This window comes from Furipterus horrens, unplaced genomic scaffold (assembly GCF_987537825.1).
Source record: "Furipterus horrens unplaced genomic scaffold, mFurHor1.1.pri manual_scaffold_7, whole genome shotgun sequence".
NCBI lineage: Eukaryota > Metazoa > Chordata > Mammalia > Chiroptera > Furipteridae > Furipterus > Furipterus horrens.
This window is the reverse complement of record NW_028327177.1, coordinates 21,255,665-21,281,399: the sequence shown is the minus strand read 5'-3', so window position 1 is coordinate 21,281,399 and position 25,735 is coordinate 21,255,665. Positions and strand designations below refer to the sequence as shown.

Here is a 25,735-nt window from a genome sequence, read left to right as displayed (position 1 = left end):
ACGACCTAGTTCTGATCTTTTAAATTTGTTTTTTGTTTTGGTATGTTATTAAATATCCTTTTACATTCAGTTATTATTAAATCCTTTGAGTAACTGGCAGGATATAAGGGCATAACATCAACTATTAAATGTCTCTTGCCTACACAAGCTCAAATACAAGAAAATAATACCGATGCACAGAAATATCAGGTCCAGGCATTATATAAGCTGGTCAATTGCAAGGCAAAAATCTACTGCCTTTACATTTTTGTTTAAATTCATTGTAATAACTTTTGCCACCGGAATCTTTTAGCCCCTCTCTATTGCCCAAGTAACTTTATCATCTCAAGCACTTCTGTATGATGACAACATGAATCACACTGGGATTTTAGTAAAACTCTGTCATTATTTCCATTAAAATGTTGTTTTTTTTCCCTGTCTCCTGATCCTGGAGGATGTCCACAAGCACAGCTCTAGGTCATTCCAGTAGCTGGAGAAGTATTTACAGGAAATCTCAGTGAGCAAACCGCCTGCGCCTTTTATCAACACCAGTGAAAGTCCCACAGAGGTGTCTGATGAGGAAAGTAAGTTGTTCTAAGAAATCATTAGGGGATTTGTACTTGAGACTCTCTTATCTCCTAAGAGGGGAAAAAAAATACCAACAACTAAAGTTCCCTGTAAATGGGGGGCGGAGGGGGTCCACCACTGACACCATGTGTGTCCTATTAAAGTTGTTTTTATTTTAGAGCATTGAAAAAAATTGTCTTATATATTTTACATTAAGATCAGAGTAGCTTACTGCTGTGTAAAATTCATAAAAGAAAGGCCCCTTTGGAATTTTCCTGTCCTTGCCTTGCTGCACACAGAATGCTGGGCCGTTGGTGGCATATGTAGTTGAGAAATCCTTTTTACAAGGACCCATAAAAGAGACTAGGACATGTTGCTCCAGACTGTAATTAAATGGGGCTAGTAGAGACTCCAGATGGGAAGCTGTAGAGAATGGCACAAAGGTGTGGCTCTTTTCACTCACTCGCTCCGGGCCCCTCCGGCGAGCCAGGCTGGCACCAGGACAGGCTCAAAATGAAACGCGGAGAAGCTGTCTTATATCCCGCCCTCAGCTTCCATGTGATGAGAGCTTTGCACGCCCCAAGATTTCCACGTCTGAGTCCAAAACTGCACTTAGTCTTGCACTCCCTGGACGTTTCATGATCTCCCTTGCACACCACATTGGAGCCCTCGCACTCTGAAAGTGACAACTAGATCCAAAGGAAATCATTGCTAAAATAAAACCCCAGGAAAGCAAAAACAAAAAAAACACTGCCAACAACAGGTGTGAATAGTTATCACCTACCCACTTTTCAGCAAACAAGAAAAAAAAGGGGGGGGTTGAGGGTAGAGAGAGGGTGGGCATCCCTCCCAAGATGCCGCCTCAGGTTCATCGTTGAGATCACTGAAGCAGGAACTTCGGACACTTCAGCTACTGAGAGAGATGTTTGTGGGCAGGTGGATCTTTGCTAAACATCAATTTAATATAATAATTATACATTCACATTTGAAATGCGGCTGCTTATGAGTGACTGTTCCAGTTTATAATGACTATAAAATAAACGTTACCACTAGCTGCCATGTATCCAAAGCACCTGGGAAATAGTACAATTTGCTTAAAGTGACTAATACAAGTCACTGATTTTAAAATATAATAAAGTGTTTAGCATAGCAAATAGAGGGCAACAAGAATTTCCCCTTTTTAGATGCTGTCTTCTTCACATAAAAATTTCAATATCTACCTTCCTGACAACCATGAAAGTTTCAGAACAAAAGAGGTTTTACTTTTATCCTCTCTTCCAAACTATTCTTGAGGTTGGCATGTATAAAACAGACCACATAAATTGTAACTCAAGTGTAAACAAAATGTACAGAAATAAAGAACATATGTCTAAAGCATATTTTCTTGACCCTTATCCTACTGAAAATGTGCTTATTTCCTACTCTCAGTTTAATCCATCGCAATCTACAACCATCTCTAGTTATATTATCTAATACCTAGTCCACACATTGCTGTCAATTTATATACAGAAAACAAAGATTAGAGAAGTCTTATTGCTATTGCTTTTTTAAAAGCAGATGTTTGCAGAAATTAAGGGTCTAAGTTGCTAAATAATATTTTCTTTTATTTCCTGCCAATTTAAAAGCCACATTTTAAAAAAAAGTAGATAATGGTCAAGTAAGGTCTTATAAGAGGAATAAGTTATTTTCCAATTGAAATAGGATGGAGTAGGGGATTCCATATTTAAATTTTAGCACACTCTTGACAAAATACAATTAGGGCTCAAAGAATTGCATTATTTTGCTACTAACAATGGCGGTATGGTGAGTCAAGGCAGCCATGAGGTAAAGGGAGAAAAGCTATCTGAGCATATGTCAAAGCATCACCTAAATTCCTTTAACAGTCTGACTGCTTAAATGTGTCAGAAGGAGAAAAACCATGCTGGGCACAGAGTTACTGGATGTGGGGGTGGGGCTTGGATCCCAGCACTTACGTGCAGACCAGGGAGTAAGGGGGCAGAGGTGAATGCTGGACGTGACTCAAAACAAGGCAGCCTCAGCTAGAAGGTGACTCTGAAAGCCTAAGGGTGGAAAGGATGAAATCTTCAAGTCACTCTTCTTTACCAACAAAGTGAGGACCAATGACAGTAGAATTAGAAAGGAAGAGGTCTTAGTAGGGACAGCTGAATCAAAGCAAAGTCAGTGAGTGGCTCAACACTTTGGCATGTACAAAATGACCTTTGGGGTATGTCCCACTAGCTATTTCAAGCTGGAACATGGTGGTGATGGCAGAGTGCCATGTTTGTGAAAAGTATTTGTAGAGCAAAAGTAAAATGATGTGTCTGTTGGAAAGAGAAATAGTTTAAAGTTGGCTTCTTCAATGATGGGCAGCCATGGCTCTATCTTTGATTTTTATTATAAAAAACAAGGAAAAGGCACAGGAAAACTTGGGTTTCCTAGGCAGCAAAACATTGGTCCTATTCTTGGCTCTACCTCTAGAAACTTGCTATGCGTCACCTTGGACCATTCAGCACCTCCCTAAATCTCAGTTCCTTCCTCCTCCCTAAAGTACAGTGGAAGGATCAAGATAGACACATAACGTAGCCAGTGAGCCAGTAGCCAAACAGTCTTTCTTAGGTCTATCAACAGGTTTCCTTCATTCAGATCTTTAATCACATGTTACTCCCTCAATTTCCCTGAATATCCTACATAAAATAGACACTCCCAACCAGCTCTTTCCCCGGCTCTTTATCCTGCTTTATTTCTCTTCACAGCCTCGATCTCCACATGAAATTATACACTCATCCACTTCTTTATTGCCATATCCCCATTAGATAAAGCTCTAGAAGAATTCCATATTATGCCTAGACCAATGATTGGTACATAGACATGAATGAATTAAAATTAATTGTCATAAGACCTTACAAAATAATGAGCCCCATACAGACAGGACAGAAAAATTCAGGTTGAGGTTACAGTAGCCAATCCTGTGAAAGAGTGGGAGGCTACAACCATCTCCAAATGTCAACACGTCCCCTATACATGAGCATCTTCCAACTTGTACCTCCACAACCATGATTTTGCTCTTCTACTAGTCATTTCAATGTATACTAGGAGCATGTTTATATTTTTTCTATTAATATATCGCCTAATATACAACACGGTTCAGGCTTGAAATTCCTTTCATTCAAGATGCAGGTTCTATGTTAATAGAATAAATCAGTCCCAATAGGGTGACTTCTATTAGTGTGCTCAGGGTGGAGGAAGGGAAGACAGGTTTAGATGCACTGAGTATAACCTTCATTTTTAAGTAGTCCATCCTTTTTTCTCCTTGTTTCCTATATTCATTGTTCAGTATATATTTTTCTCACTCACTATCTTTTTTCCATGGTCTTTTAAGCTCCTCTTTTTCCTCACTGTCTGCCCTCCTGCTATCTTGGTAGCTAAACACAGGTCAAATGTGGACTTAAAAAAGAGTCTTGCATAGTCTTTGAGGGTTAACTACCAGTGAGAAGGAAAGAAAAGGTAGAAAGAGGGTGAAACTGCTAAATGTGAACAACTTGGCAACTGCCCAGTGCAGCTACTAAAAAAGTGTTTGGTTCTTTGGTTGTAAAACAGTGCTCTTGGGCTTACAAGTCTCCTCTTTACCCTTCACATGACAACCACAGAAACTGCCTGCATCTTCTGACAATTAATCTTAGAATCACTGGATTTGAGAACTGGACTGGATCTTAGAGTTCACCTACCCTAATACCCTCCAATTTACAATAGAGGAAATAGAGGCCAAATGAGGTTAAGTGACTTGCCAAGGGTCACAGAATTAATGGCTTGACAGGGTACAGAGATTCAGACCTGATAACCAGATTAGAACCCTGAAAAATGAGTGTCAGAAAAGCCTAAGAGTCTCTACAGGTTATTGTCATCAGAAATAAAGGAAAACTAACCTAAAAGAAAAATTGGGGAAGGAACACCAAGTAACTCATGTGTAAATCCATCCTTGACTTAGAATACTTTCAGATAATTTTTTAAACAAATTAAGCATATGTCCTTTAGGGGAAAATAGGCTGAAGCATTACAATGCTTTTCTTTTTTTTTTTTTTTTTTTTCCAAATCTTGCATCCATTTATTTTCTCATTTTTGATAGTTTTTCACATAATATCTTATACACTTAGTGACTATTTCATTGTGGTGACCTCTACTTCTGCCTTCCAGTAATCAAAAGCAGCTGATTTTAATGTGCTGGTGCTTTAGTGTGAAGGAGGTTAAGGCTGTGTTTGTGTGCAATCAGGTTAAGATTGGCTCCAACAGGAGAAAAATCCATACATATGTTGAAAAGATCTGAAAAATGCCTGTATTCCCAACCTGATTACGACTTACATTTTTGCATGGTTTGTCAAAGCAGATCACTAAAATCAAATCAAGATGTAAAATGGGATGAAGTGGTTTTCTCCTCCATTCTTCCATTAATCACTGTGACCTACTGAAGAAAGGAACTTTTTGCTCTCTCACCTGAGGCAAGGTGGGATACATCACTGGAAGTTATGCCAATTTTTATCAGTTGGTGCTCAAGTTCCAAAAATAATTTTCTAGTTTTAATTTCTTACATTTTTTAAACAGAAGTTATTTTATTGCAGTCATTTTCCATTTATATCAACAATTCTATTGTAGTTCCCTTTTTATGAAACATAAAACAATAAAATAAATTTCCATAGAAACTTTTAGACCTACTAACTTTAAAGGTTATATAAAAATTGAATTTATTAAACTGAAAATGTAGATTCGGGGAGCAGAACAATAGTCAGTCTCCCCTAATAAATAATACATGATAAAACCTAAATACAAGTTAAATCAGAGTTCATTGCTGGTTATCCAAAAGAGAATATTAGCAGATGATACATAAGCATTTAGTCTGGCAGAATTTAATTTGCTGAGAATGTCAAGTTGTACTCTATAAGACAGTATATTGTTGTTGGTAGCACAAAAAATACAAGTGCAATAAATAGGTTAACAGTCTAGCTGTTATCTACAGAATTCTCAAGCAAGACTGGGGCTAGGTCAAAATAGTTTGGGAGAGGAGGGGAATATTCTGGCTCTTGTTACACATAAGCATGTTTGTTAGAGGAGCATTTTCAGGTTAATTTTTGCTATTAACGTAAACCACAATTGGGGGACCACATTGCTGGAAGAGAAATGGGGGGAGGGTAGTTATATAAACAATATACAACAAAGGAAGTCTTTATTTCCAATACCTGAATACATCGGGTTTGTTTTTAGGCACAAGGTTGCAGGTTAAATGCTCTCAGCTACCCAAGAAGTGGCTTATTAGTTTTGTAAGAAAATATTTTCTTATATTTTGACTGAAAAATACCCAGTTTAACTGAACAAAACCATCCTTGTTAGTGAAAAGCAAACCCAAAAAAAAACTTTGTTTCAAAGACCCAGCAAAGCAAAGCAAAACTAATTCAAGGGGAAAAGCTGCCTTCCTAATAGTAGCTTCTGAATCTGGATCTAATAGTTCTCAAAGGCAGACTGGAGTCTTCAAGTCTTAAAAGTTTGTCTTCCTCCACGGATCATAGACATTCTCTATGAGGCAGCATAATATGGATATAAATCCATTTTAAGCAGAGATATAGTCTCTCTCTGGCCTATAACCACGAAGCTGAAAAACTATGCACCAGCAGCAAAAATAAAGGCAAACAAAGTTTTGATTATTTTATGGGGCAATTTTCCAAATGCAACTTTCTTTTTTGCTTTTCTATGCTGTGAACTAAAAACACCCCAGCTTCATCTCTGACAATGTAGCATCTACTAGTGATAAAATAAACGGGAACAAGCGATTATGCTTTAAGAACCACAGCAAGGGCGCTGAGGACTACATTTCAAACAGACTGACTCAGCTTCAGACAGCACCTGAGCTATGTACACGTCTCCTGGTTTGTAAATGAGCCTAATCCTGTTATTACAGAATAATTACTGCAAATCAGCACAATTACCACAAAGACATGAATAAACACACACATACCAGTAGCTGTTTTCTACAAATTATTATCAAAACAAAGAGAACCAGTTAATTGTGGTAACATTAAGACAACGTTTATTCCTCCCAGTGTTTGGGCAAGTTTATTTTAAGTTGTCATCTTCAACTAGTAATGATGCAGATGATTTTACAGATTCCATAAACCTTTCTAATCTAAACTCTTCTTACTGAAAGTTGGCCACTTCCCTGAGAGCAACATCTGCAAAAAAGCCCGATTTCATAAGTCCTACTTTTATGGTACTTTAACCAAAAAAAAAAAAAAAAAGGCACAAACTTCTAGAAAGCTCATTTGCAATGTAATTATTACCAAGGTATCATGAAAGTATATGCAATACTTTATATTCTTCACAATTTAAGTGTCCATCTCCAAATATATACAATGTGAAATTTTACCCTCTGACCAATGTTATTATCCGATTCCTTTCATGGATAAATACTCTTTATTGAGAGAGAGGATGGTTAGGGCAGAGGCGAATTTAGAAAGCGCACAGCTCACAGTAGTGATTATTCGAACTCACCTCCTGGACAATGCCTCATGGCCATCTTACATCTCCTGGATTCAGCAATGGTTGGACATGGTATTGTGTCTTTTGCTGGTTTTTTAACAATTTGCCGTGTTCTGGTTTCCAGACCCCATTTAAATCCACATGTGCGATTATTTCTGCTACAAGTTCCCCATTCACTCCAATGACCAACTTCACATCCTTCTAAATAAAGACAAAACAAAAACAAAAACAAATAAAAACTTGATATCCATTTGCTCCACTGCCATCAAATTTATATAGCAGGGCTTCATATTCTCCCCACCTTCAGAATCCAAAGATTAAGTTGTACAGCCCACAAAGACCTATATTCACCTTTCGGGAACTTTAGTTCTTTGAACCATAGGGTTACTTTAATTTACAATTGCCACATAAGTAATTTAAAGACTATTAATTTTTATTTGTCTTAGTTCATTTTTTTTGAAGAGATGCGACTGGTCCATTCTAAAGACACTGAAATACATAATCTCTAAAATATTCAATAGCTAAAACCTACAGTAGAAGATACTATTTTCATACTATGACAGAAGACAAGATTTTACTGGTTAATTCTGAATGTCCCCACTGAAATACACAAGTGTGTAAGTTTTATTTTGAAAGTACATACTTGGGGAAAAGAATAGAGTGTTTGTTTTGCATTTTCTGATTATCTCAGTTCTTTCAATAGGTGTCTGGAAACCACAGTATGTATTTCTTATTCCCTAAATTGGTGCTATACATTATTTTACTTTGAAAAGTAAACAAGCATGATCAGATTATTTGAAAAGTGCATTATTTTCCTTGATTATATATCTAGCTGTTAGCATCCCCTTTTGTAAATTCATACAGTGGAAAAGTAAGCTACCCTCCAACCCCCTGCAGTGAGGTTGGAGAATAAAAGGACAAAAATACCTAAAGTTAAACCTCTTCATCAAATTCACCATTAAAAAGCCCCTTCACACTACCAGATCAAGATCCAGGCCCAGGGTCCATACACATTCCAGATCTTAGTAGGCATTACAATTGCTCTTAGATTTTTCAAAGCTATTTAAGATTTGTATTCAAGTGAAAAAAAAAAAAAAAAAGACTGTATTCAGGGGAATGCACAGGACTCGATTTGTGATTTGTTTTAAGGGTTTCCATTGACTGTTGTAAGGGGCATGGGTCTTGACTTTCAAAAGCAAACTCAACATTCTCAATATGCTCTTCTACTGACTTTCTTATTTTTTAATAGGGCGTTGCCTGTATGAATGCATTCACTCACACATAAATAAGAACATAAGTACACATTTCTTCATAAACCTCTTATTTAAATGTGTTCTCTGCAAGCTTTTAAATATATAATTATAGACTATTTTAGCAATATTTCTGCAGGAAAAATAGCTCTCAATTTTCTTTTAAGTCTCCATTTCAAGGAGATGGAAAGTCTCACTTATAACACATAGCTCTGTTGTACATCATATCAGATGTAGAACATGTCAAATGAAATTCAGGAGTAGGAGTAGAGGGATGGGAGCAGCGAAGATGCCATTACACCAAAGAACAGCTTCAGGCATTCATCAAAATATAAGCCTGACAACTCTTTACCTTTTCATCAGGGGTAGCAAAACCAAAACCATATAAAAGGAGTGAACAAGTAGTATTAAAAACCCACGTGTTTCAAACACTCAAAAAGCATAAACTTTATAAAATGTGTAATTCTTATTATTCCCAAATGATATATATATTAAATTATACATTATAGCTATCTAAACTCAGGAAAGTAAAATTGTTTTAATGCACTTTGCAACATACAATCAATCATCAAAATGTATTTTACACAAAAATTTTATTTCTGGTGTTTTTTTTTTTAATGGCTAAGAAGATTCATAATTAATATACATAACAAACGTGAAAGAATCATTAATTACATGGTACTGCTTGAAAATCTTGTTTTTCTTTTAAGTCAAATGTTTTTCTCTAACATTACTAATAATTTATTAAGATAATTAAGAAATGGATGTGTTATACATATGATGAAAACATTATCAGCATTTAAAAAATCTAGCAAATGCACAGCTCACAACTTTTGTGACAAGATGTAATATATAGACTACCCAATGTCATGATGCATAAAGAATTCAGAAAGTCAGCAAAAAACAAACAATTTTCAGTTATAACTGACAACAAGAGAACCAATTTGTTCTTAGGTTGACTATATCCAGGATGCCTTTTTCTTTCTCATGAAACAGGTGTTAAAAGTTGCAGTTTGAAAGTTACACAAAAAACTACTCACCCACACATTCCATGGTTTCATCTAATGGTGCAAAACCATCTGGACATTCATCAAAGCAACGGCCTCTATGCAAATAAAAGCCTGCTTTGCACTTGGTACAAAAGTCTTTGCTGAAGCAAGAATCACAGTTTTCTATTCTGCATCCTAAAAAACAATTTTGAGAGAAAATTTCAGTCAAAGAAATGCACTTGTTTTGCAAATAAAACTTTCACAAACTCATCAGTCAGCTCAATCGAAATTCTAGTGGTCAAAGAAATATGTGTTCAACTCATTTGTTTCCTAATGCCATCTCATTTTAAATCACTTCTACCTCTTGCAGCAACTCACCACATCAATAAATGAAGACACAATTCCAACCCAGGGCCCTAGGCAGCATGAGACCCTGAAGAAATTTTTGCAACTCCAAATGGGATTAAAAAGGATTTAAAAGAAAAAGAAAACCACCCCCACTACAAATTATATTGCTGCTGGGACTGAAATCTGTTCTGCTCTTCAAAAGACCTACAATGGAAAACACAAAAGGAATACTCTAATCAGTATCCTCTGTTTCAGGACTGTAAATTAAAATTTTGTTTATGTTGGTCAATGCTGGCATCTACTTTCATCAAAAGGTTTCTTAACTCGGAGGGGGTAGTTTTGGCCTTTTTTATTTTTTTATTTTTTAAAAAACATAACAATGTGCCAAAGGCTTTACATGCATTTCCATTTAGTCTTCATAATAAACCTACAAGATGAGCAGTACTATCCCTATTTTGCAAATAAGAAGCCTGAGACGAAGAGAGATTAAGCCATAAACCTAGCTGTGGCTGAGCTGGTTCTGAAAGCCCCCCAAACTGATTGCCTCTTAAATCTGTTCTCCTTTTTATGTAACTCGCTAATAGGAGCAGACTGCGAAACAGAAGTTCTTTCAGGACTGCTACATCTGGGCTTGAACCCCAGATCGGCCCTTACCAGCTCCGTGATGCTGGGCAACTACATGTCTCCTTGAGCCCCTATTTCCTTCTGTATAAAACAGAGACACCACTGACTTTACAAGGCTATTGTGAGAAGTTGTAATAATATATGTGAATTAATTGGCTCATAATAGGTAGTCTGCACAATAGTGGATTAGAAACATTTATTGTTCCACTTAACAACACAATACAGTGTAAAAAGAAGCAATATTTTACCTTGTATTGTAAGTCACATTCCCTGATGGACCAGGAACATCTGGGCCAGAGATAACTAGCTTACATAGGTCAAAATTAATGTACTCTAAACTACTCTTCAAAGAGAAGTATGGACTTCCAGCCAAGATGGAGGCGTAGACAGACACGTTACATCTCGCTCCACAGCTAAGAAGGAATACAACTACCTCAAAACTAGAAACAACCAGAAGTTCCAGAAAATCAAACTGCATGGAAGTCCAGCAAACAAAGGTATAAAGAAGAAATACTCATCCAGACAGGCAGGAGGGGTGGAGCCAAGGTGGAAAGGACATGGAGTGGTGGTGGCAGGAGCAGTGGCAGTGGCAGGCTGGCAGAAAATGCAGTCACACATTTTAAAAAGTCAGGAGTGACACCTGGGGAGTGTTCCCAGCTCCTCACCAGAACTCACAGCTCACAGTCCCCGCACCGGGGAAAATCAGGCCTCATTGCTTCTGACTGTGCAGACCAGTAGGGGTTGGCATGGAGGCAGAAACTGCCGGTCTCAGCAGAGTCCACTTGTTTAAAGAGCCCCCACGGTTCCCACCCACTCTGGGAACAACGAACAATGGCCAGGGCAGCAGCTAGAGGGGTGCTGTCTGGTGTGGAAGTGGGAGAGGTGCCTGGAAAATGGCTGAGTGCTGGGCTGTCAGCATTGTTCCCTCCCTGACCCCTCCCCCACATACAATACCACAATGCAGTGAAACAGGTTCCCTGTACTCATGAATCCCTAAGGCTCCGCCCCTTACAACATAACAGGAGTGACAGCTCTATCTGGGATGTGGAGGCAACCAAACAAAGGAGCCTGTCAGAATGAGGAGACAGAAGTATGGCCCAAAAGGGGGAATGGATCAAGTTTCCAGTGGGAGAACTAAATGATGATGAGATAGCCAGCCTCACAAATGAGTAGACAACCTAACAGATGCAAAATTCAAAACACTGGTGATAAAGATGCTCACAGGCTTGACAGATATGCTTGAGTATGGCAAATACATAAGAGAAGAAGTGAAGGCTATGCTAACTATGATGAAGGAAAAGCCACACAAAACCATTGGTGAAGGGAAGGAAAAAGGGGTTCAAATCAATGATTTGGAACATAAGGAAGAAAAAAGCAGTCAACCAGTGCAGAATGAGGAAGCAAGAATTGAAAAAAATGAGGAAAGCTTCCCAAATTTTGTAAAGGAGGTGGACATACAGGTCTGGAAAGCATGGAGGGTCCCGGGTGAGCTGGACCCAGAGAGGACCACACCAGAACGCATCATAATTGAGATGCCAAAGGTGAAAGATAAAGACAGAGTTCTGGGGGGAGCAAGAGAGAGGTGGAGAGTTGCCTACAGTGGGGTGCCTATAGGACTATCAGCTGATTTCTCAACGGACAATATGCAGGCAGGAAGGGACTGGCAAGCAGTATTCAATGTGATGAAAAGCAACCTACAGCCAAGAATACTCTAACCAGCAAAGCTATCATTTTGAATGGAAGGGCAGATGAAGTGCTTCCCAGACAAGGTGAAGCTAAAGGAGTTCATCATCACCAAGTCGTTATTATATGAAATGTCAAAGAGACTTACTTAAGAAAAATAAGATCAAAGCTATGAACACTAAAATGACAATAAACTCACAACTATCAACAACTGAATCTAAAAAAAATAAAAATAAAAAATCCAACCAAGCAAACCAAAATAGGAACAGAATCATAGGTATGGGAATCATTTAGAGGGTTATCAGCTGGGAGAGGGGATGAGGAGAAATGGGGAAGTGGTGCAGGGATTAAGAAGCATAATCAATTGGTACAAAATAGACAGGGGGAAGTTAAGAATAATATAGGAAAGGGTGAAACCAAAGAACTTATATGCACGACCCATGGACATGAACTAAGGGGGTGGGATTGCTGGAGGGAAGGGGGTTACTGGGCAGAGGGGAGCAGAGGGGAAAAATTGGAACTACCGTAACAACATAATCAATAAAATACACTTAAAAAAAGAGAGAGGTATGGAGAGAAGGTTAGGGGACTGGCTAATTGAAATGTCAGGTTTTCAACAGATGATAGCACATTAGTACTTGCAACATATTTAATTGATGGTAATTAACAGCACATAAAGCTTAATGAAAACTCCATGGCATTGCTTTTATTCATTTAACAAGCCTCCGAGTGCCCATACTGTATTTGGAGCTTTAATAATTCAGAAAAGCTTTAAAATATATAGTTCCTACAAGCTAAGAAATAATGGAATAGAAAATAGTAACCAAAACGTGAAACCACTGAATATTAAAATTTTGAAAATTGAGAAAATAAAGCCAAAAAGTAGAATTAAAGTCTAAAAAATGTACAGATTCCATTAAAACAAATTATATTATAAATACTGACAGTTTCTAGACCTATAAAAAGAAAAATGGCAACTTGTTACCTTTCAATATTGACTCTAAACGGGTCTTCATGTAGTAAATGACCACCATGAAGCAGTTAATTCAACTTCTGAAATGTTACCATATTTACAATTGGAAAACCAACTATATGTGGGTGAAAGTCTATAGTCAAATTATAGTATTGCTCTTTTCAGGGAGGACGGTAGGCACAGAACACTTTATCACCCCATAAAAGGTTCACTTGTAGCCTTTAATGCTACAACATATATTTTACCCAAACAGTGGTCCATAGCTGGTCAGGAGCTCCTTAATCATGGTGAAAATACATGACCAGCATGTCCACTAATTGTTGGTTTTCTTGTACCTTTTTTTAAAGCAAGCAGTCATTCCTGTTAGCAGATTTCCCAAGAAGTAATGATAACCATTCCAAAGATAAAACAGAACTAAAGGATGAAAGAACAAAGAATTTATATTTTAAAAAAGAGGACTATGCACTTCATAAATCATTACCTAGAAAGTTAGATTTTTCTCTAAAACATGACCTATACCAATAAGCTTTTGGCCAAAGAGTTATAGCAAAAAGCATTTGGAATTAATTTTACAAGGTGCTTGGCTGATCTTTCTTGCTACCTGTAACTCCCTTTCCACGTTTTGTTCCATGCTCCTAATACCAACTCACAGAATGTGGAATTTCTGAAATACCTATCATTCTCTGTAAAGCCCCTTAGGACTTCTTCAGGCATAAATTCTGCTAAAAGAAAGCTTAATTGTTTGTCCTCAGATTTCAGTAGAATAAGAAATCAGATGCATTCAAAATGTGTAATACTACAACCATAAAAGCATGAGGTGAATCAGAAGCCATGACTGGGAATAATCATGAAGACCTCTAGTTAAGTGAAATGGGCAATTTGCAGGATACCTAGCAAATGATATAATAAAAGCATATATGCATGTGTATGTGTGTATATGAAGTAGCTTGGAGGAGTTACTTTAGGAAAGGGGTATTAGAATTTTGAAATCTGTTAAAATTATATATTTCTGAATTATATAAATCTTTTACAATTATAATTCATGTAAGTATTAAAGCAAAGCAAAAAATGTTATTGCAATATACATTTGTGACCTACTTTAATTTAGAGAAAATAAAATTTTATTAACATTCTAAAATAAATTCTTTTGATGTGAAGGGAAGACTGAATAAAGAAATATTATGCCATCCCAGATTCCTCTAGATTTGGGTGCATGAACTCACACCCCTTATCTGATATTGCTGAACCTGCTTTAGTCTTCAAATTATACAATCATTTGACCATCTCTTGACAGCACCCTTTGTTTTCGTATATTCAATGGCCCTTTTCCTTCACTCAAATCATAAAGAAAAACACTAAATTATTTTTACTCAATAAAGCATTTAAATAAAAGCTTTGATCAGTGCCAATTCTCACTGTCATCAGAAGCTCTGCTGACCTTCCTGGTCTCAGTCACTTGTTGCCACAACATAAAACCAATGCCCACAGCCCAGGCATTCAGCAGCCTGAACTGATGCAACTCAGCTAATCACAGACACGAATGATCTGAAAGCTTTTTAAAGCTATCAACTGCCCTGGAAATCTACATCTGCACAAAGTTCAGCACCAGAAAACCTTTCCCCACCAGCTGCAGGTCCATCCACAACCCTCTGCCCTCTTCTGCCATTTCTTCCCAAACTACCTCTTCTGCTTTGGAGAAAACCACTATTTCTGCTGTTCTCCTACAGTTGTATACTTTTCCTTCCCCATCCCAGCCCATAGCTACTCAGACCAAAACTTCTCAAGCTTATTATCCTTAAATAATAGAGATCTACATCAACTCTATTACTCATTTTAACATAAAAGTAAAACAGTCTCATTAGATATAAAAATCAAAACAATGCAGAAGGCTTTTTAAAAATATAGAAATACCTTCTTTGCTTTAATGGCATATCAGGCCTATTTCTCAGAAAGAGCGACTGTATTACAGTTTAGGAAAATCTCTATGTCGATTTTATAAATAGATGAGTTTCAAAATACCAGTTGGATCATTTAATAGACTGTTAAACCTTAGAAAACTTTATACTGTGTAAGAAAACAGGTATATCAGAGTTTACTAAACATAGATCTTTTCTATAAAAATCTGGGCTCTAAATCTGTCCTCAGAAATATAAGACTCTGGTTTAGCCAACTTACATGCTTCTAAATTACATGCCTCCTCAAAAATGTGATCCATGGAATGAGGACTGCCAATATCGGTTTAAGTAAAATTACTGTCCAAGTGAAACTGCCTCCAAATGCATTCTGATGGGGCTATCATTTGGCAAGAGGGGCTTACTCTGGCCAAGAGAAAAAAAAATAGGCTGGGTACCCCTTCTCTTGTCCTCCCACAGCACCCATACAGGCTCCATTATAACATTTTCAAATTATACCGTAGTGCAGTTCAACAGTTCATTCCAAACATTCTCCAAAAATGCAGTATTGTGCCAGATACTGAGAACATAAAATTATAATACCCATTCCCTCTCCTGGAGGTGCGAACGCCAAAGGGAGGGAGCCATGTGCACTTACAGGGCATTGTAACATGGCATAGTAGTTATGGACTGGGTACATTACAGGCAGGGAAGATGGATTCATTTCTGTTCTGCCGTTACAGTTTTATTTTGTTTTCAATCTGTAAATTCCTCATTTCTAACATAGAGCCAGAGACATTGGTGGAGTTGTAATGCTTGCCAAGTGAACTCACATGAGTGCTACTTAAAAATTCAAATCCCTTATATTTAAAAACTCATTTGAATGCTTTATTTGAGATTGCTTACATGTGCACTGTAAATATCTTTACTATAAAAAGAAAAGTTGGTTGGTTGGTTGGTTGGTTGGTTTGTTGGTTGCAGTAAATCTTATCGGAGGAACAAACAGTTAAAAACCTATTTAGAAATAGAAAATACCTAAATAGAAAACAATTATAATAGAGAATATAAACATCAAAATGTGGCAGGTAATGTGCACTATGGAAGTTGGAACTTGAGTTGAGCAGATTTTAGAGAGACAGAGGAAGAGTAAAGTTCTGGCCGTAGCAGCTCCACTCATGGTAAGACCATGGAGAAAATCCACACAGTGCCTGATGGATCCCAAGGAGAAGGGCTGGAAGGAGCTGCGGCTTAGGTGGAGGGGCGGTCCCAGGCTTAGATTGCTGTGGGAGTGGAATTTCACTTCGAATGATACTTAGTTTCAAAAAAGAGAGGTAAAGTTATAATTAACTGTTTGCACTTCATATGATTTTAACTACTTAACTGACAAGGTTAGTTAAAAGGAAGTTAGGTTAAAGATTAGGGCTTGCTCTGACTATAATAAGATTCTCAAACCTGAGAGCAACAAGATGGTAAAAGTCACTGGGATTCAGGCATCATGATGGAAAACTAAAGGCACAGGTGGAAAAGCACTTCTGGATATTCAGTCTACCAAAGGAAAGGTACCCAGGCAGGCAGTGAAGGAATACTGCAATACTCTGAAATATACACAGAATGAGCTGGGGAATTGACATTTTTAGGAAATTAAGCTTCCTGGAAGCAGGAAGAAAGTGACGGTAAGGAAAATTGCTGAGAGCCTCAAAACTTGAAGAGGTAATAATGGAAAAAGGAGTTACATGATTTAACAGAACTGACAAACTGAGTCGAGAAGATGAAAACTGAAAGAAGCCATACTTATCCTTTCTGTCTGGGGTCCCATGGCTCTCTGAGGCCTTGGCACAGAGGCAGAGTTAGGCTTGTTTATCTTATCAGCAAAATCTAGAGGACAAGAGCCATCTCTTAATTGAATACCTCAGCATGGCCAATCGTATTGTATGGAAAAAAAAAATCAAAACCTTGAATTGAAAGGAGAGAGAAATGAGCATTTGTTAAACCCAACTATGAAAAAATGCAATTCTATCTATTACAATCATTTATTGGAGAAAGGGGAGAAATCAATGAGGTACAGAGTACCTGGGATACACACTGAGGAATACACTTCTGTTATTTCTTGACGTCAGAGTTGTGGGCTTCAGGCTGCATTAGCACATCCTGATGATGACTGCTTAGTGCTCCTCAACTGCCCTTTACTGTCAAACTACCAGCAGCTCCATTAAGAATCAAGCAGATGCCAGGGGCATTTAGTCTTCAGATTGAAATGACAAGAGTCCAAGGGCATCAAGGCTACACCTGGAAAACTCCAGGTTTCTCTACTTGATGTATGCTAAAATCTGAACAGAAATTAACTCGGCAGGTTGTTCCAAAAAATCAAAAGACATTTGAAATGAGACTACCTTTTAGCAAATTATTTCACGTGGCAAGTATTAGGCTGTGCAACTTAATATGAGGTTTTGTAAAATTGTTTAAGTACTTTTGGATTTCTCTAACAACTTCAAATAATGCTGTTTAATATTCCTTTTCAAAACTTGCAATGGTTTATAAATATCCCTACATAAAGTTTTTAAGCTCCATGTAAAAAAAATCATGCATTTCTAATACATACTATTGCAGTAACGCCACTAGAATCGGGACTGATGAAAACTATGACCTAAAATCTAAAATTACATTCTTTGTTGTACGGTCTACATAGCTCATTAGTAGCATTGTTATATTTCAACCTAAAGAAAATAAAGGACAGAGTCAGAGGTTTCAGGACTAAGTTAACAGAAGATCAAGTCCGTGTAAAGCCCACTGGGATGGGTTTAAGTCAAGAATGCCTCATTCATTAGGCAAGTTAGCACAGGATGAAACCTAGCTATGTCAAGTGCAGAACGTTACAGTCAGAGCAAGAGCCAAAGGCAGGAAACAAAAGCTATGTTGAGAAAATAATGGCCTCTCAAATAGTACGTGGTTAGCAGATAGGAGGCTAGACTTCGTTCACTTTGCCTCAGTGTTCTCATCTATTAAAAAAAAAAGAAAAAAGGCAACCATCAGTCCTTACCTCCTAGGGTTGTCAGGCAGATTCAGAGGCTTAATTAAGGCAAGGATACTGACACAGTACCTGCTGCAAAATTAGTGATAAAAGGATGTGAGCTATTATGAGTGTGAAAATTTACCAAAAAGACAGTCTAAGATGGCAGATAGAAAGAAGCTCTAAATATATATATGTATTACTCAAAAGAGATATTATCTGCAGTAAATTATCTCTACCCCTGTTTAGGTCATGCAGCTAAACAAACTGAATACAATGAATACTATCATTTATTGAGTACCTACAAAGAGAGTCCTCTACTTTAAACATTAGAAACCAGGATTTAGGGAAAATGACATCCAAACGCAATTTTGACTTTGCAGGTAGGGGTGGAAGCAGGGGGTGAGGCCGGGATTACCTTCTCTCTGTGCCCTATTTCCTTCACCATCCAATAGGAGGGGGAAATACCTATATCAGATGAATGTTCAGAGTATCAAATTAAAGATGAGAACAAAAGAACAGGTAAAAACCACCACATAAAAACTGTATCACTCCCTAGAGTCAAACAAGCCAACCCTTGAACAGGTACTGTTTGAAATGTGCAGTGCCCTTTCTGAGCGCAAGGAAGCTGTTCAATTTATGAAGTTCACTAAAGATGGTCTATCATGGCCATTAGGGAAGTGACCACAAAGAGAGTAAAACCCTGGCCTTGGCAGTGTTTTTAATCTCCAAATCGCAATTAGGTAAGACGAATGGACTGCATCCAGAAATTTATATATTGTTTTTCAGAGAGCTATAAAGTTCTATCTTATATGCCAAAAGTGCCCTTTATTTCAATATTCTATCATATATAGGCTGTCAAAAATAATTTTTCCTCCTAACTCATTTTAACTTAGTGTTATAACAGTTTATTGAAATAAAAACCCCAAATTCAAATTTACAAAGTATGTTGTTGGTAGCTTCACTGTAATATTTGAATGTTTAAAAATTATAGCTTGCCCACCCACACACAAAATATCTGAAGAAATATTGAGGCTTGTATAAAATCATGTGGTCAGATAATGAGGAACTATAAAAAAAGTTGGCTTCATTTCTCTTATATTCAAGTGATGCATATTTGAAATCATTCTCAAAACAACCAAAATTAAAACTTGGACATATTAGCTGGGAATACAAAGGTAGGTGTTTTAAAGGGATTTTTTTTTCCATTCAAAAGAGGTGAAAGAGGAGGGCAACTACTTCAAAATAAAGTAGGAAAGGAATGTGTTAGCAATGAAAAAGATTTTTAAAATTATAAACCAAATTAATATCTCTTATAAGATTTTTAATTCCTGCCAGTAGCAGCTCTCTCATCTTGGTGACTCCTTGTGTTTTTCCTTTTTTGGTGACTTTTTCCCCTTTCATATTAGGTGGAACCAGAGCAGTTTAATAAACTTCAGACCTGAGTCTTAGTTGAATTTTTTCAAATGTTGAAAAAAGCAGATCTCTCCATCCAACTAAGTGGAAAAGTGTGCGTAAGCTAATATATGTCCTGCCTTCCACTCAACCTCCATGCGAGGAAAACAAGAAGACTCTCTTAATCCTTTCACACTCCAAATAGGCTAAAGCAGGAATCAGCGAACTTTTCCCGTAAAAGACCAGATAGTAAATATTTCAGGCTTGTGGGCCATACCATCTGTGTCTAAACTACTCAGCTCTGTTGCAGAGAACAAAAGCAGCCGTACACAACGTGTAGTTGATTACATGTGGCTATTGCCAATTCAACTTTATTAATGAATACTGAAATTTTAAGTTAATATTTTTATGTGTTGCATAATATTGTTTTTGTTGTTGTTTTTTACTTTTTTTCCCAACCCCTTAACAACCTAAAATCTATACTTAGCTCAGGGGTCGCACATAAAAGTTGACAGGCCAGATTATGCCCACTGGTCGTGGTTTGCTGACCCCTAGACTACAGAATGACTGAAATCCATGAGGCACATAGAAAGGAAAGGAAAAAAGGAAAGAGTTTCATTTTTAAAACATGAAATGACAGCATTTAAAGTTAGGGAAGCTTAGTGACATTTCATGTATACCATTTGGCCAAGTGCATAAAACAAATATCAAATGAATACGAGGATGCTGGGATTTAGTTATCTCAGCATGGGAACACTTCCTTCAAGACTCTTTATCAGTTGTCAAAAGGTCAAAATTTCATCCTATCTTAATAAGTGTTTAATTTTTTGAATATATATGGTATTGACAGAAGGGAGGGGTTAATTTTAAAAAACAATGCATTTGGCTGATAAACATAATAATAAAACAAAAGAATGTGTTTGGCCTAAAACCTGCATTACGTTGATGCCTAGTCCTCTGCCTAGTCCTCCCCCAGCTCCGTTTGTGAAGGTGACATTGTCACATCTGCTTGCCTAGTTGCTGTGTCATGTTGGCAGCCACCCCTCAGGCTTGTCAGTGGACTTCTCAGAACATCTGCCACCTGCTCTGTAAATGGAGAAAACACCATAGGATGGCCAGAAGCCAATGAAAGGGTGTACTTAAAATGAAAGTACTCTAAAAACTAAAGTACAAATTAGATGTCTTAGGCCCACAAAGGAAAACAATACAAGGTAGCATTTGCCTTTAAAACAGAATGATGCTATCCAACTTGGGTCTATACTGAAGTAATAGGTTCCTTGAAGAGAACCACCAAATCCATAATAAAATTAAGTGTAAACTTGAGCAATAAGATTTCCTCTGTTTATTATCAGAATAGGCCGATTCCCCCATTCAGGTTTTGCATGTTATGTTCTCTATTCAGTGATTGTGTTTCCTTAATCATTCTCTCTTTCTCCACCTCAACTGTCTCTTCTCCACTGAAGCCTCCTTCAGGTTTCTCTCTCTCTCTCTCTCTCTCACACACACACACACACACACACACACTATTTCCTAAACCATGAGCCATCTAGCTATCATCAACTCCTTATCAACAAGCTTAGCAATAAAGGCTGCTTCCCTAAGACCACATGGACCCCTAAAACCACTGCAATCAGGACAGTGCCCCAACAATGACAATAAAACAACTCTCATTAAGATTAACACCTATTGTTTACAGAGTGTGACTGACACGGACCACTTGCTGCTGCTCAAGACTTCCTGCTTCTGCCTCTGGGACAGCATTCTCTGAATTTCTTTCTATTTTCCTGGTAACAGTCACAGCCTCCTCCACAGGCTTTTCTTTGCTTGCCATTAAATGTCAACAGTCTTCAGGCTTTAATCCTCAGAACCCTTTTCTCCCCCTGCTCAGTTGATATTCTCTTCTTCTTGCCAATGATTCAGTTCAGACCTCCCTGGAGGGCTTTGGCCCAGCACATCTAACTGCTCATTGGGTACCCGCCTAGTATGTCTCATACCACCTCAGGCTCAATGTGTCCCAAATCAACCATTCTTCACATTCTGACCTTTCTCTCCAGCAAATATGGCCCTCCTCTTATATTCTGTACCTTGGTAGATTACACTCTCCAGATTCCTAAACAAATATCATAAAAGTAATCTTCATTTCACCCTCATCCCATATCCTCCAATTGATTATCAAATCCTATTGATTCTTCTTCAGTATCTTTCTCCATTTCTCCATCTCTACTTTATCTGCCTTTATTCATTTATTCACTCAACAAACAGTACTGAGCACCCACTATGTGTCAGATACTATTCTGCATTGAGTCTGAAAACAGATCAAAATCCCTTCCCTTTTGGAGCTTACATTCTAGTGGGAGAGATGAATAAAAAAGATAAGAAAAATATACAGTATATTTGTTACTCATAAGTGCTAGGGAAAGAAGGGAGGAAAGGAGAGAGTGAAGAAAGAGGGAGGAGAGGAAAGAGGGAGGACTAAAGAAGAGATGTATCGTCGTCGGCAGCCGTCCGTCTCAAGAGACGATGGTGTAGCTTCTTAAGAGTCTATCTGCACCGCCGAGAATGGCTGTGCAGTCCGACTCGGGAGTGACACGGTATCTGTCTCCTCCCGTGTTGAATCGACATCTTGCGATGACGCTGGAGTGTCCTCTCCAGTGAAGCTGAAGCTACAGAGCCTGGGCAGGGTGATATGGAGGGTCTGCTGTTGCCCATGCAGCAGACCCCCCCTCTCTTCGCAGCTGAAGGATCCAAGGGAAAGACGGAGTCAATACAGCTTGGCTTTAGGTGCGCCGCAGGAGTTGCCGGTGTTGACTACAACGTCGAACCGCCTTAGGGACTCCGGCTCCGGATTTTCTGTCGGGGTTTACTCCCTTAGCCTTTCTCCTGAAGAGGTATGCCGCAAGGCAGCGGAGGTTTTTTGGAGTCAGAGTTTTCCTTCTCTGATGTGCCCTGACTGGAAGATCGAACCAGCGACACTTAGCTCGCAGGCCGACGCTCAATCCACTGAGCCAAACCAGCCAGGGTAAAGAAGAGATGTAAGAAAGGGAATATTGGGATAGGGAAGGTCAAAATTTTAGACAGACTGGCCGGGGAAGGTCTAATGAGGAGATGACTAGATTAATGATCTTGCTAACTTCTTGACTCCCTCTAACTCATCTTTTGTGCTGCCAAAAGAAAACTATTTCCAAAAACCATAACCTTATCATTCTCCTACTTAAAATCCTTCACTGACTACTTGTGGCCTTCAGGTAGATGTTTATACTGCCTAAATGCAGCCCATAAGAGAGCTGTCGTTATCTAGTCCCCACCATTAATTAACATAATTTCTGGTTATGATGGAGCTATACTCAACCACCTAGATTTTACTGCAAAATGGACGACTTGTGTGTGTGTGTGTGTGTGTGTTTCTATGACTCAATGTGTTTTTCCCCCTTTTTCTACCTGTAATGCTTAATCCTAATAACTCTGAAAATGCCCACATCTTCGTAAGTGCCATCCTTTAGAAAGTGTATTTTATTCAGTTAGGTAATTCCATCCATAAAATGGAAATACCATAACCTACCTTGCACCCTTGTTTGGAAAAAAATAAGAAAATGTGCTTCCAATAGAGCTGGCATAGAACGGAAGCTATATAAGTAGCAGCCTTTACCACATACTACACTGAATTGTCTGTCTTTCCCATTAGACCAGGCTTTCTCACCATCAATACTGCTGACATTTGGGGTCTGAAAATACCTTACTGAAGGGGGCTGTCCTGTGCATTGTAGAATGTTTAGCAGTATCCATAGCTTCTATCCATTAGATCCCAGTTGCACCCCTCTGGTTATAATAACCAAAAATGTCTGCAAACATTACTAAATGTCCCTTAATGGGTAAAATCACTCCTAGTAGAGAAGCACTGCCCTATACCATAAGCAGCTCCAGGGCATTAACTAATTATTACTCATTATTATATTCCCAGGTATCTAGTACCAAAGCCAGCATATGGTAGGTGTTCAATAAATACAGTACATATCAGTAAGCACCATTATTGGCCTTCTAGTGCCATAAGTTAATTTTCCCTATTTCTGAAATGTATGTAAATGTATATATTATTTTTATGGCTTCTTTCATTCAACATTGTGTTGTAAGAGTCACTTATGTTGCTGCATGTTGCAGTATTTCACTCATTTCTTCTTCTACATATTTTTTAATATACTATACTTCTTTAGATCCTCTATTGAACATTTGAATTGTTTCTAAGTTATAGCTAATATGCTAATGCCATAAAAAATCTTTTATATGCATTTTGGTTACAAGTCAGGATAGTAGTTTTGTTAAGAGAGGAGAGAGGGGAGTGATTGGGAAGAGATACAATGAGGGTTCTTGGGTGCTAACATTCCCCCTTTACCTGAGTGGTGGTTACAAATGTGTGGTCACTTTTCAATAATTCATTAAACTCTCCATTTATGATCTGTGAACCTAAAATTCTGTGATATTTCACTTCAAGATTTGTTGTATTATTAATAATAAGACAGTTGTGCAAAGAGAGGGGAAAAGGCCAGAGATTCTTGTAAACACTTTATAATGCCATTTTTCTTTTCTTTTTTAAAAAAATAATTTATTTATTTGTCTGTTTATTTTATTTTTAGAGAGAGGGGAAAGGAGAAAGTGAGGGAGAGAAACATCACTGTGTGGTTGACTCTCACTCGCGCCCCCAACAGGGGACCTGACGTGCAACTTAGTCATGTGCCCTGACTGGGAATTGAACCAGCGACACTTGGCTCGCAGGCCGACACTCAATCCACTGAGCCACAGCAGCCAGGTATAATGCCATTTTTCATATGAAAAATAAATGTTTATATTTATTTACATCCAATAAAAGCACATTGAAACAAAAATACACTTTTATCTTTTTTGTCAATAATGTCCAGTGTTGGTGAGATGTAAGGTAAAATGTCTTCTATTAGTGAAGCTGTGAATAGGTACAACTCTTCTAGAACTCCATTTGGCAATATATATCAAAAATCTTGAAAATGTGTATTATGGTTACATCACAATTATATCTCAATAAAACTGTAAAAATTTATTATGTTTAAAGTTTATGTTATGAAAATAAATCAGAGGAATGTGTAAAATTACATATGTTTGTGAGGGAAAGTATATATGAGGATATTCTCTTTTTTAAAAAAGATTTATTTATTTTTAGAGAGAGGGAAAGGAGGGGAGAAAGAGAGGGAGAGAAACACCAGTGTGTGAGAGAAATATCAATTGGTCGCCTCTTGCACACACCCAACTAGGTACCTGCAATGAGGTGTGTGCCCTCACAGGGAATCGAATTGGTGACCTTTTGGTGTGTGGGACAATGCCCAACCCACCAGCCACACCAGTCAGGTCTATAAGAATATTCTCAATATAACTGCTTATAATGGTGAAAAACTAAAAGCAAATTTTCAGTAGGTAATTAGCTAAATATATTATGGAATATCCATTCAGGAGAATGTATGAAGCATGTTTAAAGACATGAAAGAAATGTTCCTAGTTATTAAGTTAAAAGAAATAAATAATAAAAAAAAACAGGAAAATAATACATTTGTAAGAGGAGAAAGACATAAATATACACAGAAACAAAATCTTGAGCATAGAAGACAAAATGTTAACTTTTGTTATATCTTTGTAGTTTATTGTTTATTTTTGCTTTTGCTTTTGCTTTTTTTTTAAAAGGGTTTTTACTTTCTAAACTTTCTATGAGGACTAGATATAATGATTTTCAAAATTAATTTTTTCATGTAAATGAATTTATCAATGAATGAGAAATAAAATATATTAGAGAAACATCATGTAATAGTACCTTACATGATGTTTCTTACCACCCATTAATGTGTGTGTATATATATATATATATTTACATTATGCCTCAAATTATTACTAAACTGGTTTTTATAAGCATGTTTGAAATTCATAAGCTCCATACAGTCTGGACCAGGAAGCAAACCTCAGCCAACATTTCATAGGGCAAGTCTTCCTTTAGAAGAAAGATATTGCTTTACAATTGGGGTCATACTCTAGTGATCATGAAACAGATGAGCAAGTTCCACTTACAGGATTTTTTTATTTTATTTTATTGATTATATTGTTACAATAGTTCCAATTTTTTCCCCTTTGCTTCCCTCCACTCAGCACCCCACCTCCTCCAGCAATCCCCCCTCCCAAGTCCATGCCCATGGGTTGTACATACAAGCTCTCCCGCTTCACCCTTTTATATATTCTTCCCCTTTTTAAAAATAATTAATTATTTATTTTAACAATAAAAAATAACAATCCCTCCCTCGCAGACTTAAGGCCCTTTATAATCATATAAAGGACAATGGGCAAAGGTCTCGAGCTCCTCGAGCTGCTTCAAGCTGGACATGGTCATCATCCTACCTACCCTTGGGTCCAGAAATCCCTAATAAGAGTGGGGGTGTGGAGGGGAAGGTTATAGGATTTTTTTAAAGCTGCTGTTGCTTGAAGTATAATTTTCTGGTCTA

The 25,735-nt window shown here is 37.6% G+C and overlaps 1 protein-coding gene across 2 annotated transcripts in view; it reads right to left on the bottom strand.

Moving 5' to 3' along the window:
• RSPO2 (R-spondin 2) overlaps positions 1-25,735 on the bottom strand; it is a 144,034-nt gene that overhangs the window by 43,004 nt on the left and 75,295 nt on the right. The window contains exons 4-5 of one of the 2 annotated variants that reach the window (XM_090282761.1): positions 9,359-9,502; positions 7,081-7,269 (exon numbers count right to left, since the gene is read on the bottom strand). In XM_090282761.1, coding sequence (XP_090138887.1) covers positions 7,081-7,269; positions 9,359-9,502 — 333 coding nt within the window. The remainder of the gene's footprint in view (positions 1-7,080; positions 7,270-9,358; positions 9,503-25,735) is intronic. The other variant, XM_090282762.1, reaches the window with a different exon arrangement.